General features: G+C 35.9%; 2 protein-coding genes across 2 annotated transcripts; one reads left to right on the top strand and one right to left on the bottom strand.

Annotated features, from left to right (window-relative positions):
- Positions 1 to 95: 95 nt before the first annotated feature.
- LOC144973035 (uncharacterized) lies at positions 96 to 9,843 on the top strand. Its single transcript, XM_078915000.1, has 4 exons — positions 96 to 852; positions 6,483 to 6,702; positions 7,756 to 7,872; positions 9,470 to 9,843. The coding sequence occupies exons 1-4, from the start codon at positions 721 to 723 to the stop codon at positions 9,841 to 9,843; spliced, it is 843 nt and encodes a 280-aa protein (XP_078771126.1). The 5' UTR covers positions 96 to 720.
- Positions 2,008 to 4,507, bottom strand: LOC144973036 (uncharacterized). Its single transcript, XM_078915001.1, has 2 exons — positions 4,313 to 4,507; positions 2,008 to 3,909 (listed from the first exon to the last, which is right to left on the bottom strand). Exons 1-2 carry the CDS (start codon positions 4,505 to 4,507, stop codon positions 3,685 to 3,687), a joined length of 420 nt encoding a protein of 139 aa, XP_078771127.1. The 3' UTR covers positions 2,008 to 3,684.
- Positions 9,844 to 19,557: the final 9,714 nt, after the last annotated feature.

Raw genomic sequence — 19,557 nt, 5'->3', positions numbered from 1 at the left:
TTCTCATTCCCCCCCCCCCCCCCCCCCCCCCCCTCGGCCGATTGGATTACGGTACCGAAAAAAACGTCGCCGGCTTTTTGCGATTCGGATTTGATTGATTTTTTTTTTTAATTGTGCAACTTGTGACAAGAAACTTAACAAATTACTGCATTACAACCTTTGGATTAAACATACAACAATTGTGGACTACTATTATGAAGACTAGCATCCTAGACTAGGGGGATGAGAATAGTCACTTCGATATCTAAATCAAAACTTCTAACCAAGCGAAGCTGAAATCTCAGATTCAGACTTCATCAGATTAGTTTCACGGACAAACATGTGTGCTTTCGACGATCAGTAACCTTTAAATAGTTTCCATTGGTATTGACAAATATCAACAGGTTACTTTTGTCGTTATAATTCTTTTTCTATGTATTTTTTTCTCGCAAACCGAATCGTCTAACATTGGCCGCCATCTTTGTTGACGCCGTTTCTTAGTTACTAGTCAGAGACTTAACGATCAAGTCCGACTCGAGCAAGTGACTAAAACTAGGACTTAGTCCGAAGGTGACTTCATTTCAGTCTGGGACTAGCTTAGTCAGCTCACATAAAATCCGATTTTTTCAAGTCATTTACTAAAGTCAGAGATAGTCCGAGACTAAGCGCTAGACCGCGTTCATTAAAACGGGCCCCTCGTTTTGTTTAGCTTCTATTTCTTTTTGAAATTCATTGACGAAAATGGAGCTCATCAAGAGAAAAACTAACTTTTCAAACGCTGAAACTGCAGCCCTCCTGGAGGAAATTATCATGGAGAAAAATACAATCATGTCGAGAATGCAGCACTCTGTGATAGTGCGGAAAAAAAGAGAAGTACATTTTTTTTTCTTTGTCACTAATGAAATGAAATAAAAAAAATAGGCTACAATACAGCACGGTCGTCTGTAGGACTGTAGACTGTAGGTCCCTGCCACAATCTTGCTTTGTATTTGTATCTGTAGAAGACTACTTTGGATGTGTGTTTCTCTACTTCCTATCTCACTGCTCTGCTCTCTGACCCACCCTTTTACTACTTGGCAGGAACAGGCAGGATGGCAACCCGGTCTCGGGTTTATTTTAAAAAAAAAAAGAAAGAGGGTTGCATGTGCTTTCCTACAATTAATATTTTAAAGCATCAGAATAGCCGACATGGCACCCATAATTTATCAATAAACAATGTAAATAGATATACTGTAGTACGGAGGATAGGCAATAAATTTCACCCTTCCTCTCTGGCCCCTACTAAGTGGGGCTTTGTTGTCTTGTAGTATGACACTACTTGTCTTTGGACCAGTAGGCCCACGATTCAAGTCCCTCTCTGAGTGGTTCAAAGTCGAGTCATTGGAAAAGGCTCTTTAATGAGTAATTGGCCATTAAAAGCAATGACTCTGATTGCTGTGTTGTTATTGGCTTGGAGCACCTTACAGAGCTTTCAGCATGTTTAGCAGTACACAATCTAGCATCTGTGTTAGTTGCCTGTTTATGCCTTAAAGTTGCCAAAAAAATGACAAAAATTGCCATTAAGTTTTAAGGTTTCACTTTCAACTCACTTGAATGTTTAGAACAAGTCAACATGGTGTCAGTGAAAATAAACTTCTTTCTAAAAGTAAAAGATTGTTTTTTTCGTTTAAAAAAAAAATCCCAGTGGTGTCTTTATTTATTCATTTTTTCTTTCAATGCAACCCCCCCCCCCCCCCCACCAGAAAATCGTTGATGCGTCTAAAGTTATTACAATAACAAATGTTATACAACAAATGTGAATGCTAGGATAATGCGCTCAATTTTTTTTTGTCTTTTAGAAAATATGTTTTTAAAGCTAATAATAAATCTGTCATCTGCATTTTTTGCCAAGTTGGGGCCTAAAAAATGCCAAAATTTGCCAAGAAATTTGCCAAAAAGACAAAACTTTGCCAAAATATTTGCCGAGCAGAACTAAGCCTCCCGGTAAAAATTAACAAGCTATATGGAAAAATAAATATAAAAGACATTTTATTACAATTAAAGGAGGCTGCCTTTATTATTTTCCGCACTGTAAAGTGATTTATGTGCCCAAACTTTCAGACAATAACACTCATACACAATGACACATACTGGGGAATAGAACACATACACCGGCAAACGTTCAACTCAGTCACATATAGGGCTGTCCCTGCGGAAAATTGCAAATGAAAACCCCAAAAATTTCACCCAAAATTCCAAAATTGCATGCAAAAAATGCAAAAATTGCAAGGAAAAATTGCAAACTTAAGACATTGTTTTCAATTAACAGCGCACAATAATTTATTCTTGCTTTAATTCTATGACAAGCACAGCCCACCAATTTTAGTTGGTATGTATTATACATTATTGTGTCCATAAATTACATTAAATTACATTGATACTGACATTGCATACACAGAAAAGAAATAATATGCCCGGTATATACAGGGGATGCCACCAGGAGATTTTGAAAAAAACTAAACTTTCAATCTTATTTTAGCTTTACATTTTACTAAAAGAAAGCACTGTGCTTACACGTTGTAGTTTTAAATCAAACTACTATGTGAAGTCGATGAAAAAAAAGTTGAGCAAGAAGGAGATATGTAAAAGACACAGCATCCCGAACTTAACTCTTTCAACAATTTTGATTGGAAAACAAAAACCCCCAAAAAATATTTCTAAAACACACCAAAAAAACAACAACTTTCTTTTAAAAAAAGAAAGAAAAAGGTTACCAAGACGGCATTTATTCAACAACTCCATCTAAGGGGAAACCCATGATATGATTAAATGAGCAAATTCCTTAAATAGTTACTACCCTTGAGAAAAATTGCTAAACGGGAACTTGCTTTAAACCAAAATGTCTTTAAACCGAAATGTTTTAGAAGGTCCCCAAAAATTCGGTTTAAAGTAATTCTACTGAATATATATAATATAATAGATTGATGTTAGCAATAAAACTATTATTAAATAGCATAATGTCCTATGCAGGGTAACAAATGACATAAATTTTGTCCCTGCTTACAACTTACATGATTCCTTTCAATAGAATGCATTCTATACAAACAAATTAAAAATTTGTCACACGGTAATAGGATAGGTATGATATACTATAATATATACTACAACTATTCAAAAATGCCATAAGCACATACATACACACACAAACATGATATACATATTGATACACACACACATATACATTTAAATGTATAAAGATTTTATATGTAAATTTACATGTATAGAGATTTAAAGTTAAAGCAAAAATTCACGTGGAACAAAGCTGTTATAATACAAAAACATGAGGGCTTTAAGATTATCCTAACTTAAAGACCTGCGACGATCGGAAAACAAAAGATTGTACAAAGAAAAACTTCTTTCTGCATCTGCAGAGTTAATATATGTATGTACAAAGAAAAACTTCTTTCTGCATCTGCAGAGTTAATATATGTATAAATGTATTTTCTGGCACTTTCTGATAATTTTGGAAGATCTGTTGTCACACTGTTTCAGAAAACAGTCAGATCCACAGGCAAACCACCCGACCTTCCGATTCAAAAGCGACTATCATACCACAAGATCACATTGATAGCCCTTGGCTACCTGTGGATCTCACCGTCTGGAACAGTGGACAAACCTAATAATAATGAAAAGTCAGTCATGTCCAATGTCACCAGTCGTGTCGGGTCAAAAAATTGGAAGTGCTTGCAAGAACTGTATTCCTGGCTGTCCTTCTGGGTGCATGTACTTGCCCAACTTCATTGCAACGGCACTGATTGCTTGACAGTACAGAGCTTGTAGAGAATACTTTTGGGCTGATGTCATATCTTCAGGAAAAAATTGCTCAGCCTCCCTCATTGTTATTCCAGAGTCTGAAAATGAGGTTTGCAGGGACTCTAGCTTGTACCATGCCTGGTTTATAAAAAAAAAAAGGGAAAAAAAAGAACAAAGAACAAATAAAAATGTGCTGGCAATAAGGAAGAAATAAAGACAACATTGGTACATGTAATTATGCTGTTAGGCAAGCTTAGCTAAATGAAATGACGAAGAAGGGAGGTGGAAAGAAAAGTAAAGTGGAGGACTGTCATCGCCCTGGCCAGTTGGCACGACACTTGCTGACAATCTCACTACTATAACTATAATGAAATACTTGGGGAAAACGAATTCAAAGTTGAGCCATCCTTCATGATTTACCCCAATCTAAGTAAAAGTCTTCAAGCACCACAGAGCTGCAATCTTGCTTACATGGAGGAAAATCAAATCAAAAAAGAGAAAAAAGCACCATCAAATAAATATTACTAAATAATTAACTGACCTTAACGGCAACTGGGGATTGGCTCTGAAACAGATCAGTAGCCGTAACAAAATCCTCACACTTTCTGAGAATGAAGTTCATCTCGCCTCTCAAAAACATGATCTGGTCACTAGTGAGATCTGCCAGGTATGCCAGTGAGTCACATGCAGCCTTATGTTGCATCTCCTCTTGAACAAAAGAGATAAATGTATCCATTTTATCTCTATGGTATGACACTGCATCATACCAGCAGTTTCACCTTTTTAAAAATGAAAAATATGTCAAGAGTTAATAAGAAAAGTTAAAAAATTAACTTATGTGCAATTCTATACTGGTAATTCAAATTCATTATAGGCCTACATCTTCTTCTTCAAGTTTCATACCTGTTTCAGACATTGATGACCATGACTCGCCATTCACCTCTGTCACATGGCTTATTATAATAATAATAATATATACTTTATTCATCCAAAAAAACGGAAATTCGTTTACAGATGTGGCATGCATAAAAATGTATAGACACAAAGCTGAGAATCTATGGCGGGAATGTATACATATATATTAGGGCCTACTCCATACCTTCCTAATCTTAATAATTTTTCGTAATTTTACGAATTTTAAAAAAAATTTCATGGCCAACGACGAAAATACGAAACTTTATGGGAAAATTACGAATTTTTAATTCTCAGTAATATTTAAATAATGATAATGATAAAAATCATAATTATAATAATAATAATCATAATTATAATAATAATAATAATAATAAAATAATAATAATAATAATAATAATAATAATAATAAAATAATAATAATAATAATAATAATAATAATAATAATAAATAATAATAATAATAATAATGTAATGAAATAATAATAGTAATAATAATTTAAGAAGAACTTCTTCTACTACTACTAACTACTACTACTACTACTACACTACTACTACTACTACTACTACTACTACTACACTACTACTACTACTACATGCTACTACTACTACTACTATACCACTACACTAATGATGATGATAATAATAATAATATAAAATATAATAATAATAATAATAATAATAATAATAATAATAATAATAATAATAATAATAATAATATAATAAATAATAATAATGATAATAATAATAATAATAATAATAATAATAATAATAAATACTAATACATAATGATAATATAATACTATAATATACTAACTACATACACTAACTGATATACTACTACTACTACTACTACTCTACTACTACTACTACTACTACTACTACTACTACTACTACTACTACTACTAATAATAATAATAATAATAATGATGATAATAATAATAATAATAAAGCACTTCTATAGTGCTAATAAGCATGACGATGTAATGTTGAAGTGATCACCAATGTCAAATTGTGGTTATTCATGTTTAGAGTTTCGGCAACATTTCTCTTCTTTTCGTTATTTTGTTTTCGCTTTTTTTTTCTCTTTTTTTTTTTTTTTTACAAAAATTTGCCAATTTTGGGAAAATTGCCAAAATTTGCGGATCGCCCTAATGCAGATGACAGATAAATGAAATTCTACCACAACATTATCATATAATAAACTATGAAATGTTGAAAAATTAGGAGGCTGTAATTTAATACAGTTGGGGTTTAGGACATGATCTTGAACATACATATTTGGGATGAGGGGGTTTGGTAATCTATTTCCGGTTTTTAAGCTAGGTAAACGGTAATACCTCACATGTATTTACATCAAACCAACAAAAGATGTCAAATAATTGAGTTTCTCAAACAGTGGAGAGTTTAGGTTGAACCAATCTGCAGTTAGAGCTGTTGGAATTTGAGGTATAGAAAAGCATACAGATTTAGGGCGACCTACCCTAGTACATTTGATAAGCAAGAAATAAATCTTCACCCTCTCCACTCAGACCCTACAAATATTTAATTTAATGATAAAATGCCAATTTATGAGGTATGACTGATAATAATCTACACTTAAAAGCATGACTTTTTTATGCAAATAATTTACAGGATACAGGTTAATTATATGAGTCAAGTTTGCTACAACCAAAATAATAAATAAAGATTTTATGGCAACAAAAAGCAATCAATAGAAGTGATTCCAGTGCAAAATGAATGTCCCCAATAATCTAATTACGTAATCGTTGATTTCCATATTTTTTTCTCCTTTTTCAGGTCTGGGAAAAGATCAGAATAAGAATCAATGCGGAATTCTGCAAAAACCGCTCTGTGATGGAGCTAAAAAAAAAATTCAAGGACACGAAGAGAATAGTCCAAAGTCAGCTTGATGCTGTAAAGCAGACTGGAGGGGGGAAATCAGGACCCCCTTCAATCTTTACTGAACAAGTACTCGCCATTATTGGCGAGTGTAGTACCAGTATTGATGGTATTCAAGGTAAATTTCTGCAATTATAATAGTTCCATATATTGTTCTGTATACAAATGTAAAAGGCTGTCAGCTAGGCATTTGTACTATGTTTGCATCTTTTGTGATCATCTAATATTGACTGTACTCTATAGTAATCATCCTTACATACAATTGCCTATGCACAGATTCATTGAACAGTATTTTTCTCTAACATAACTATCCTCTTAGAGTAGTGTGGTCTCAAGAGTATATCACCTCTATTGTATGTCCAACGACTGCCTCTTAACATCTCTCGGACACCTTTCCTCTTGATTTTTTTTATCAATTGTAAAAATATTAAAACAATAAATGAAGACAGAAGTCGAGTATCAAAACAAGATTATTCACATTTAATAATTCAATGGTAGTTAAAATCTTGAAATTTACTTTACGCCATCAATCCTGAAGTAGCTGACAAAATTATATGAATATGTATTTCAAATTTGAAATAAGTGATGGAGCAAGAGCTTTTGTGTCATAAGGGATGACTAATTGCCATGTATTTTTTTTTATCACAAATCGTCAAAGTGGCATCACCCAACATTGTATTGAAATTCTACTATGGAATTGGGTCCTGGCAAGTTAATTTTTGTAAAGATTTATTTTGTTTCATTTTGTTTTATGTAGGGCGAGCCAATGGCGCAGTGAATTATCTATTATCATGCTTGCATATGAATCAAAGTGTCATGTGTTCAATTCCCAGCAGATTTATGATTTCTGGGATTCATGGCTCTCAAGATCAGAAGATAAGATTCCACTTGGATGCATTTCATGGTTACAAAAAAAAAAAAGAGCCGGATGCCCATAATGATATGATGCAAATTTTACATTAAAAATCAATTGATACCGTATCATATTAAAATTGATATCAATACAATTAAAATCATTATAATATCATATCAACTCACCTTAAAAAAAACACCACTGTGCTCCTCCTCATTAAGTTTGTAATGGGTAATCTGGACTTGAAGTGCAACTTGTGAATTGTATACTTCATTCAATTCAAATCTATCAAAAATCTATCAACAATTTTCTTTACAGTAATGGGCACTGAGAGTTTGGTTGATTCTCAAAGTCAAAGTCAAAGACTTTCAAGTCCCAGTCCAGTCAGAAATATTGACTCATCTGACTGTAATCTTGGAGATTACACCATAATCGGTAAGCATAATTCTTTTGCGACAAAATCATTAAATTATTAATAGAATTTCACCTGAAAGACTAACAGTGTATTTAACATTGACAGCAGTACTGAAAGGACTATCAGGGCTAACAAGGAAAGTCAAAATGGGGGACATTGAAGTGACAGTGGGGCCACGAAGTATAACATAATTGTGGTTGTCTAATTTTGTTTAATGAATATTCTTTATTTTTTTGTTTTTAAGGGTTTTACGGCGCTTGCACACATTAAGGTCATATCAGCGCCAGTAAAAAGGAAGAAAATGGGATAGTAAAAAGTTCTAGAATTACAATTAAAACACCCAAGAAAAAGTAAAACATAGGGGAACTGGGAACAAATAGGGATCAGATGTAGATTCCAAGAGCATACCACCGATGTACTTAGTTTGAGATCACCTATAAGTCTCATCCGGCTCAAGCACGAAATCCAACAAAGAGGAATACACTCAAATGCTTACATTATACATTCAAAATAACAAATTTAATAATACATAACAGAGAGATGATTTACAAGGAAAAAAATATGATCTCCCAAAACAATAACTATGCATTTGACTGTTTCCCTCCCGGCTAGGACTCCGGCCAGGGCCAGGACAAAACCAAGTAATCTCATTCCAAGATAAAGACAGAAAGCATGTTGGAAAACAGATGTAAGGGGATAGAAGGCACAGTATGTACCCCCCTGCCCACTATGGGAGGTCCGGCATTTGATGTAAAAACAGCCCAAAACACACAGAGAAAATAGAGATCCAAAAGTTTACATCGACAAAAAGAATAATCGGACCTTACATGTTAATCATTATTGTTAATCACAATGGTGGTATCTGTTGCAATTACCTTATCAGTCTGAAATGGATTCCTCTTCTGTTTTTGTTTTTAATTGCTTGAGACACAGATCATTTCAGCACCAGTAAAAAGGATGCAAATGGATAGTCAAGAAATTCTAGATTAACAATTCAAAGCACTAAAAAGTAAAACAAAAAGGAATGATTCTTATATGGAATGGATGTAGATTCCAAGAGCATGCCATCGGTGTACTTGGTTTGAAGTCACCTAAAAGTGTCGTCCAGGCACAAGTACAGGTCCCCACTAAAAGGAATACACTCAAATGCTTACTTACCACATATTACATATATGTAAAATAAAAAACACTGGTTCCCACTTAGAGAAAAATACTCAAACAAAAAGATGATTTACGAAGACAAAAAACTAAAATGCACACTGTTGCTCAGTCCATCGCCTTCTCTAATATATTCATATTAACACTTTTAAGCACTGACAAACAGGTTATAAGGATTTGTTTAAAAAGTGGGATGTAGTTCTAAAATCATCTTAATTAAATGGCCAGCATTCCATGTTGCTTAAGGAGATAATAGTTTTCAATAGTTTTATATCATTCCAAATTCCGACTTTGACCTGAAGACAATATGGTATCAGAGAAGTGTCAAAATGAAATGACGTTTTTGATTTCAGCACCACTTGATTTTAGAATGTGGCCAGTTTCATAATTTACAGATATAAACATGTTTTGTTTCAATTCAGTGAAAAAGATGTTCTAAAGATTATTTTTCCTCCACAGCTTCAACACCAGCCAGACAGATGGACATGAATGAGATAAATGAAATAAATTTTGTTGATTGCTCTGTGGTGGAGCCAGTAGTTGTCGATGATTTGTCAAATCACTCTCAAGAGGAGACAACAGAAACTCTTCCCCAGACATCAGAGGAGTTGAATGCCTCAGATGACATCAGCCAAAGATTACGGCAAGCTGGCCCCAAGAGGAGACGACAGACCAATGACGATCCACTAATGGATCAATGGCTGCAGTCGGAAATTAATAAAAACAACTCAATTGTAAAAAAAAACAACTCCATTGTTGAAAAAAATACAATAAAAATTCAATACATGAAATTTAAGATGAGGCATATTAATTATGACACTACTTCTAATTAAATTATTCTTTTTATACTGTAATGTTTCCAAGTAATTAATTTAATGAATTACATCCCCTGTTTTATAATTTACTTTCACTTTCAATACTTCCAGTCTTCTACTTTCACTTCCTGTTTTGGTTATCTTTGTATCCTGCCGGCAAGCAGTAACCAACTCTGTATCATGCTTATCAATAAACTTTAATCTTCATCCATCCATCTTTGTATTATTAAATTATCATTTAATACCCATTCAAACATTACATTGGCGGCGAGAGGGTACATCCACGCAAGTATTTACTACTTCAAATAGAGTATTTTATCAAATGCTTAACCAATAGTTCATCACAATCGTGTTTGTAAACAATGGCTTCTCTAGGCTTGCCTACCTACCCAACATTCGACTGTGCATCAGCAGGTCGAGCTGTAAGATGGCAGAAGTGGGTCTCTCGTTTGAAAAGCTTGTTTGTTGGCCACGGAATAGAGTCCGTTGAAAGACAAAAAGCGCTGCTACTCACCTTTGCCGGTGACGAACTCAATGACATCGTTGATACCTTCACTGAAGAACAACTAACTCCGAGAGGCAATGAGACACACTTTTCAAAACTTTGTGATACAATCACCAACCATTTTAGCCCACAAAGCAATAGGGAATACCAACGATATGTTTTTCGACATACACACCAGTCATCTGATAACATCGAGGAATTCTACGCAGAACTGAAACAGTTATCTCTCACTTGTCAGTTCCACGACGCGGATGCCGAAATTAAATCGCAGCTAATATCAGGATGTAAATCGCAAAAAGTACGTGAAAAAAGGTTTATCCGGTCCAGACATTAGTTTGGCTGACCTTCTGACTTATGCCCGCACCATGCAACTAACCACAGTCCAGGCAAAGCTCATGGCATCAGATTCTCCTGTAAACGCAATCAATACGAACTTCGGTCAAAATCACAATAATCAAAGACAACGATCTACCCTACCCCACAATCAACGTCATCATCATGGCAAATGCAACAATTGTGGAGGTGAATGGCCACACATTGGAGATCAAAACCACTGTCCCGCTCGAAACAAAACATGTCGTGCATGTAACAAACTGCATCATTTTGCCTCAGTATGCAAATCTACTACAACACGTCATCAAGACCAGCCATCTCAATCGCAATCTCATTCCAGAAGACAAGGTCAAAGTCACAACCTAAGGCGTCGCGTCACGTCATAAATTCAGACTCAGACTCGACACTCCAGTCAATCGTCTCAACACCACCGACACGTAACAACACAAAATACAGAAATATGTCGTTTGCCACAAACAAGGGAAGTAACCTCCTCACTTCGCTGTCTCGATAGGAGACCATGAATTTCAGTTTTTGTGACTACGATCAATCTCTTAGCAAAGGTTGACTTTGACAAGTTAAATCCCAAACAGATGCTACAAACATCATCCAAACGAATTTCAGCATACGGCTCTCCTTCACACATTCCTGTGTTGGGCGTCTTCCATGCTACACTGCGACATGCTACCACATCAACTACGGCTCCTATTTACGTCGTCGATCGAAATGAACGCCCCATCTTAGGCTGGCAAACATGCCGTGATTTGCAATTGATTGACACCATCAATCATATCTCACCAAACCAGAGTGCTCTCGTACAAGAGTTTTCAGACTTATTTACCGGTCTAGGCTGCTTGCAAAACACTCAAGTCAAACTACACATAGACCAAAACATTCAACCTATAGCGCAGCATTAACGACGCATTCCATTTCATATCCGCCAAGAGGTTGAAAAACAACTTAACAAAGATGAAGAACGGGGTGTCATCGAGAGAGCTACTGGCCCTACCCCATGCGTATCTCCTATCGTTGTTGTGCCAAAACCCAAGCAACCTGGTAAAGTGCGTGTATGTGTGGACATGCGCTCTGCCAATACAGCCATCAAACGTGAACATCACGCAACACCTACACTCGACGAGCTAAAAACTGAACTATCCGGAGCGAAAATATTTAGCAAAGTAGACCTGAATCAAGGATACAACCAAATTGAATTAGACGAGGCATCAAGATACATCACAACATTTGCCACGCACAAAGGACTCTACAGATACCGCCGTCTTTTCTTTGGAGTAAATTCCGCAAGCGAAATCTTTCAAGAACAGATCAGACAAGCACTCACCGGTCTGCGAGGCGTCATTAACATCAGCGATGACATCCTCTGCTTTGGCAATTCGCAACAAGATCATGACACCAACCTACGGGCATTGTTCCACCGCTTACGAGAAAAATGTCTCACTATCCACAAAGAAAAGTGCAAGTTCAACCAAACATCAATCGAATTTCTTGGACACACCTTCAGCAAAGACGGAGTCACTCCAAGCCACGAGAAGGTCAAAGCAATTCTTAACCTAGCTACACCCACAAATGCTTCTGAGGTGCGTAGCTTACTCGGCATGATAAATTTTTGCGGTGCACACCATATTCCACACTACGCATCACTCACACACAATCTGCGCCTACTCACCAAAAAGACCGTCCCATGGGAGTGGACAACCATCCATACCACCGATTTTAACTCTCTAAAAGCAGCTCTGAGCAAAGCAATCACCTTAGCCTACTTCGACCCAAACAAGCAAACCGATATTTATACAGACGGAAGTCCCATAGGGATATCGGCAGTACTTGTTCAAGACGGTCGCATTATACAGTTTGCAAGCCGCCCACTTACACAACCGAACAGAGATACTCGCAAACAGAACGCGAGGCTCTCGCAATAACTTGGGCGTGTGAATATTTTCACATTTACATCTTCGGATCACCCTTCAAAATACACACCGATCACAAACCTCTTACCACCATCTTTTCAAATCCTAAAGCCAGGCCATCGCCAAGGATTGAACGCTGGATGCTACGCATGCTACCATACCACTTCACCATTTGCTACAGGCCAGGATTTGACAATCCTGCCGACTTTTTAAGTCGTCACCCAGTCACACACTCTCAAAGCTGTAGAGAACAAACCATAGCCGAAGAATACATAAACTACCTCACACACACATCCACACCAAAATCCATGACCCTAGAAGAAGTGGCACACGAAACATCACAAGACCAAACCCTAATGCTCGTTATCCAATCAATACGATCCAATAATTGGTACACCAATTCTCAAGAAGTCAACCAAAAGCTTTTTCAAACGCTCTATCTCTGCCGCTCTGAACTCGCCATTGCAGACAAACTCCCTGTCATACTAAAGGGTCATCAAATCGTCCTACCACAATCGCTTTATGAAACAGCCATCAAACTAGCACATTCTGGACATCAAGGCATAGTCAAAACTATATCCTTACTTAGGGAAAAGGTCTGGATACCAAACATGCAGAACAGAGTAGAGAACACTGTAAACAACTGCATGCTGTGTCAAATTTCTACACCGAAAACAACACGCGAACCGTTACAAATGTCCTCGCTTCCATCAGCCCCGTGGACAGAACTCTCAGCAGATTTTGGTCATCTGCCTAATGGCCAGTACATATTGGTCGTTACAGACCAATATTCCCGCTACCCCATCGTGGAAATACTCGACTCCATTCCAGGTCACAGCGTTATTCCCCGCCTGGACAAAATTTTCTCAGAATTCGGCATCCCGGAATCATTGAAAACTGATAACGGTCCTCCCTTCAACGGACATGACTTTTCCAACTATTGTCACCACATGGGCATCAAACACCGCAAAATTACCCCATTGTGGCCTCGTGCCAATGCCGAAACCGAACGATTCATGAAAACGGTCAAAAAGACACTCCGAAATACCCCAACTCCACAGCTAAAACAACAACTGTACCGATTTCTAATATCATACAGATCAACTCCACACTGCACAACAGGCGTTGCTCCTGCAACCATACTTTTCGGCCGACAACTTCGAACAATGCTCCCACAAACCACCAAATCTTTCGAAGATAACTCATTGCGTGAACGAGACGTCCACCAAAAAGCCAAAATGAAGCATTACGCTGACAACAAAACATATGTAAAGCCTTCAGAACTCAAAATTGGCGATCCCATTCTCCTAAAACACAACAACCTTACAAAACGCGATCCTCCATACGAATCACAACCTCTTGTTATAACCCAAAAGAAAGGATCCATGATCACAGCTGCAAGAGGTCAACAGCAAGTTACTCGCAACAGTAGCTTCTTCAAAAAGTCGCCTCGACCACCAACAACTGCTGAAATAGAACCAGATCATCCCGATCCAAACTCGCCAGACAACACTACCCAAAATACCAATACCCTATCGCATTCCCCACCTGCACATTCATCACCCGAAAATTGTGTAACAAATGGTCCCCCGATAAGACCACGTCGCAACATTCGTCGTCCCAAAAAATTTGACGATTTTGTACTAAATAATTAATTGTCTTAATTAAATCCTCAATACATAGTGTTAAAAGTTGAAACCAATATTAATCATATATATATATATATATATATATATATATATATATATATATATATATATATATATATGATAATATTGGTTCAACTTTTGAGGATTTAATTAAGACAATTATATATAATTAAATATATATATATATATATATATATATATATATATATATATATATATATATATATATATATATATAATATATATATATATTATTGGTGGATAAGAATAATTAAATTTAAAAAACCTTGTGCCCGTGTCTGGAAGGTTTTTTTCATTAAAGTGATAACTACAAGCATTTAAAAACTATATTTAAGATTTAGTCTTAAAATCTTGGCATGACATCAGTTCCCACTACACCATAATGTGAAAACCTTGTGCCCGTGTCTGGAAGGTTTTCTAATAAAAAAAACTAATACATATATAATATGTGTGTTATCAGTTATTCAATACTCAAGTTAGCAGTGTACCACTATCATTAAACTCATCTTATTCTTACTATTATTTCACCCTGAGGAGGAAAGATCTATGCTATCATTGGAACAATATCAGAGTATACGACATCATCAAGTCTGGGACAATTAATTTACTTTGCTTTTCCTGATCTAGACATAACTGCAAGATGTTTGCAATTTATTTGTGAATCAATTTATTATTGCTACTATATTATATTCAACTCAGTTTCCCTGCTTTATCTTTAAACATTTTGTTGTTGTAAATATATCAATTAATCAACTACATTTTCTTTATTAAAAAGGGGAGTGATGTAATGTTTCCAAGTAATTAATTTAATGAATTACATCCCCTGTTTTATAATTTACTTTCACTTTCAATACTTCCAGTCTTCTACTTTCACTTCCTGTTTTTTGGTTATCTTTGTATCCTGCCGGCAAGCAGCAACCAACTCTGTATCATGCTTATCAATAAACTTTAATCTTCATCCATCCATCTTTGTATTATTAAATTATCATTTAATACCCATTCAAACATTACATATACGTTTTGAAATTATGGGGAATTAATTTATGTATGAAAATCACACCTGGGAGCGTTCACATATGACGTCATTGTTTAGTTTTTATCCATGATCCAATTGGTTTCTAATGTCTTGAATTTGAATATTGATTCAATCACATGTATTTTGAATTGACTCTACTAACTCTGATACTGTGTAAAAAAAGTTGCATGACTGTCAAATGTGATTTCTCTTTGTAATTGTCAGAAAAATAAATAGTTTCAGACCCCATCAAGGTCGGTCATTTTTTCCCCCAATAAAATAGGAACGTCGCACAAAAACCCCAAAAAATAAAACAAAATTGTGGAAACTTTCGATATAGTGATATTTCTTTCTTACGAATTTGGTATAAATGCCAGTTTCTACACCAATAAACGATTTTTGATTAAACCTGGCAAGTATTAATTTAAGGTATTTTTATTGTTGCCTGTACTGTAACTTTTAGAATATTTCTGATTTTTGCTTCGTCAAAATTTTTTCCAGGTTTTATCTTCTTGCACCCTATATATATATATATATATATATATATATATATATATATATATATATATAAATATAACAACATTTACTTTGACAGCATGCTTATGTCAATCTCATACCAGTCAATATGTTATTCCATCTGATACAAATAAATACAGACCATTTATTATATCAAAACAAAATTGTCCAGACAGCACTTATATCGGCATCATGATATTATCAATAAAGACAATAATAAATATGAGGCAAACAAAAACTATAGTATGGTATATTGAAGTGACATCAAGCGATGATTAAAAACAATTCACCCTTCTAATTCTAATTGTTAAAGTCAGAGTTAATATCATCAAAAAACAAATTAACACCCATTTGCTTTTGCCAGCCAATCTATTTTTCCATTCATTCCTTAGCCATATCAATCAACGTCATCATCACCAGACTAGAAAAGGAGATGACATTAATCCAAACATTCATGCGCTATTGATATTTGAATCAAAGAGAAAAGTCATGTAATTTTTTGTTTTTGCAATCTGTAATGGGGAAAACCTCTTTTAGTAAATTAATTGTAAATGTGGATTGTGAATATGGTAAAAGAGAAGTACTTTATTCCCCCAGTTTAAATTAACCATTGCTTTTTGTATTCTTAATATTATTACAGTGGTATAACTTTTTTTTTATTATTGCAAAACAGGTTTGTTTTTGTTTTTAAGGGTTTTACAGCACTTGCTACACATTTAAAGTCATATCAGCGCCAGTAAAAAGGAGTAAAATGGGATAGTCAAAAGAGTACTAGGTGTCGGACAGGCGACTTGTAATTTATGATATATAAATTTGTTTCCATCTGACCAGCTGGAACAATAATTAAAACGGTGTGACAATAATGTAGCACATCACAACACAGTATTCTTGTGGTGATGTACTACATAAATGATTCTGAGTGGGGATCCTGACCTCCCATAGCGGGCAGGGGGGTCCATACTGTGTCTTCTGTCCCCCTATGTCTGTTTTCCAACATGCTTTCTGTCTTTGTCTTGGAATGGAATTACTTGGTTTTGTCCTGGCCCTGGCCGGAGTCCTAGCAGGGAGGGAAACAGTCAAATGCATAGTTATTGTTTTAGGAGATGATATTTTTTTCCTTGTTAATCATCTCTCTGTTATGTATTATTATATTTGTTATTTTTAGTGTGTAATGTAAGCATTTGAGTGTGTTCCTCTCTGTTGGATTTTGTGCTTGTGTCCGGATGAGACTTATAGGTGATCTCAAACTAAGTACGTTGGTCTGGGTGGGGATCCTGACCTCCCATAGTGGGCAGGGAGGTACATGCTGTGTCTTCTATCCCCCCATACCTGTTTTCCAATTGTTTCCTGTCATTGTCTTGGAATGAGATTACTTTGTTTTGTCCTGATCCTTGCCGGAGTTCCTTGACTGGGAGGGAAACAGTCGAATGTATAGTTATAGTTTTGGGAGATGATATTTTTTTCCTTGTAAATCATCTCTGTTATGCATTGTATTATGTTTAGTTTACATATTATATTATATGATTTGTAAACATTTGAGTGTATTCCTCTTAGTTGGGACCTGTGCTTGTGTCTGGATGAGACTTTTAGGTGATCTTAAACTAAGTACTTTAACGGTGTGCTCTTGGAATCTACATCTGTTCCCTTTTTGAACCCGTTCCCCTTTGTCTTACCTTTTCTTTTGCGCTTTAATTGTAATTCTAGAACTTTTAACTATACCATTCTCTTCCTTTTTACTGGCGCTGATATGACATCAATGTGTTGCAAGCGCCGTAAAACCCTTAAAAACAAAACAAAAACAGCTTTCTGTCTTTGTCTTAGGGTGAGATTGCTTGGTTTTGTCCTGACCTTGGCCGGAGTCTTTGGCTGGGAGGGAAACAATCGAATGTATAGTTATAGTTTTGGGAGATTATATTTTTTTCCTTGTAAATCATCTCTCTGTTATGTATTGTTATTCTTTTCATTTTTAACATATTTGTAAACATTTGAGTGTATTCCTCTTAGTGGTGACCTGTGCTTGTGTCTGGATGAGACTTTTAGGTGATCTCAAACTAAGTACTTTGATAGTGTGCTCTTGGAATCTACATCTGTTTCCTATTTGAACCAATTCCCCTTTGTCTTACCTTTTCTTTAGTGCTTTAATTGTAATTCTAGAACTTTTTACTATCCCATTTTCTTCCTTTTTACTGGCGCTGATATGACCTTAATGTGTTGCAAGCGCCGTAAAACCCTTAAAAACAAAAACAAGTACGTTGGTGGTATGGTCTTGGAATCTACATCTGATCCCTATTTGTTCCCAGTTCCTATTTGTCTTACCTTTTCTTGGGTGCTTTAATTGTAATTCTAGAACTTTTTACTATCCATTTTCTTCCTCATTACTGGTGCTGATATAACCTAAATGTGTGGCAAGCGCCGTAAAACCCTTAAAAACAAACAGAACAAACTACATAAATGGTTACATTTATTTCCTGATTAGAGGGGTTCAACTATATTTCTAAAAGCAAATTGATCATGGCCAGCCTGGCTACCTTGCCAGCAGCAAGATGATTCCGTTCAGATGCTCCTTCCTGAGTCCCAATAGGAGAAAAGTTGCTGCCGTCATCATCATCATTACGGTTGCCTTCTTCCATTTGTAGGCCAGCATCAACAGCAATATTTGATGTGATTACTTTCAGCATGGTGTCTTTGTACTTGATGCTATAAAGGTGTTGCCCTATTCGATTCCATTGTAAAGAAAGGGGTACAAAAATTATCCGATGGCTTCTATTATTTCCAAACTTATTGAATTACTGATTTCGGAAAGTACTTGTTTATTAGATTTGCAAAGCTAGCAGTGAGTACTTGTGCTATAAGTACATGCTGCATAAAAGTCTAATCATTACAAAACAAAGGAATTCTAATGCAGTCATGAATTTACATTCAACTCACTTGGACATTGATGGAGTGTACCATTTTCCTGTTGACATAGTCGTGTTCATTGTTTGATGGCGCACGAATTTCTACGTGTGTTCCATCTAAGCACCCCACCACAGATGGGAAGCCAGCTTTAAGATAGAACTGGTGCTTCATATCTCTGGACTCTTTTCCCTTGCTTGGAAGCCTGAACTTGGCGTGCTGCAGAAACACTTTTGTCACTCGATGCACAATGTTGTGGCTTGTTCCAACACGTATGCCCATGATTCTGGCAACCATACAATGAAATGGCCTGGAAGCATAAAACATTAGGGTGATGAGAATTTGGTTTATAGGGGGCACCCATCCTGTTGAAAAATAAAATGACAATAACATCTATGTGATACAAAAATCAATACACATTGATTTGTATAAGGGAAAAGAGGAAAGGGGTAAAAAAGAGAAGACGAAAATAGACTCCAGCACAGGTTCCTTGAACTCCTCCGGACATGCAAAAACGTTCAAGGAAACTGTACATTGCCATGACGTTTGATAGGGGAGGGATAGTGTGGCTCACCAATATGCTCTTTGCTTCGTACCCAAAAGATACCTAGTTCGAATATACACCATGTCATGTGGCCATCAACAAGCCAAATCTCCCTAGCTCAATTTGCAGCGCTATGCTGCGGCTGACCCCTGAGTTATTCCAATATTCCCATTGAATAAACCCTAAGACAAATTTCCGCATGAGGACTGTTAAAGGGAACTTTATAATTATTATTTACTTTATTGGGAGAGGGTTTCTGTATCACAATGTAATGTCATAGCCAACTAGTAACAAATCATGGCATGTGGCATTGAAATTAGAACGAATGG

The sequence above is a fragment of the Berghia stephanieae genome, chromosome 5 (assembly GCF_034508935.2).
Source record: "Berghia stephanieae isolate SIO BIC M18660-M18661 chromosome 5, UCSD_Bste_1.3, whole genome shotgun sequence".
In the NCBI taxonomy this organism is placed as follows: domain Eukaryota; kingdom Metazoa; phylum Mollusca; class Gastropoda; order Nudibranchia; family Aeolidiidae; genus Berghia; species Berghia stephanieae.
This window is presented reverse-complemented; position numbering and strand designations above follow the sequence as displayed.

Excerpts from the sequence above, each read along its gene's own strand:
- LOC144973035 (XM_078915000.1), top strand. The coding sequence starts at position 721 with ATGGAGCTCATCAAGAGAAAAACTAACTTTTCAAACGCTGAAACTGCA. Across the intron at positions 853-6,482 it reads TAGTGCGGAAAAAAAGAGAA|GTCTGGGAAAAGATCAGAAT; the intron begins GTACATTTTTTT and ends CTCCTTTTTCAG. Across the intron at positions 7,873-9,469 it reads TGGAGATTACACCATAATCG|CTTCAACACCAGCCAGACAG; the intron begins GTAAGCATAATT and ends TTTCCTCCACAG.
- LOC144973036 (XM_078915001.1), bottom strand. The coding sequence starts at position 4,507 with ATGGATACATTTATCTCTTTTGTTCAAGAGGAGATGCAACATAAGGCT. Across the intron at positions 3,910-4,312 it reads AATCCCCAGTTGCCGTTAAG|GCATGGTACAAGCTAGAGTC; the intron begins GTCAGTTAATTA and ends TTTATAAACCAG.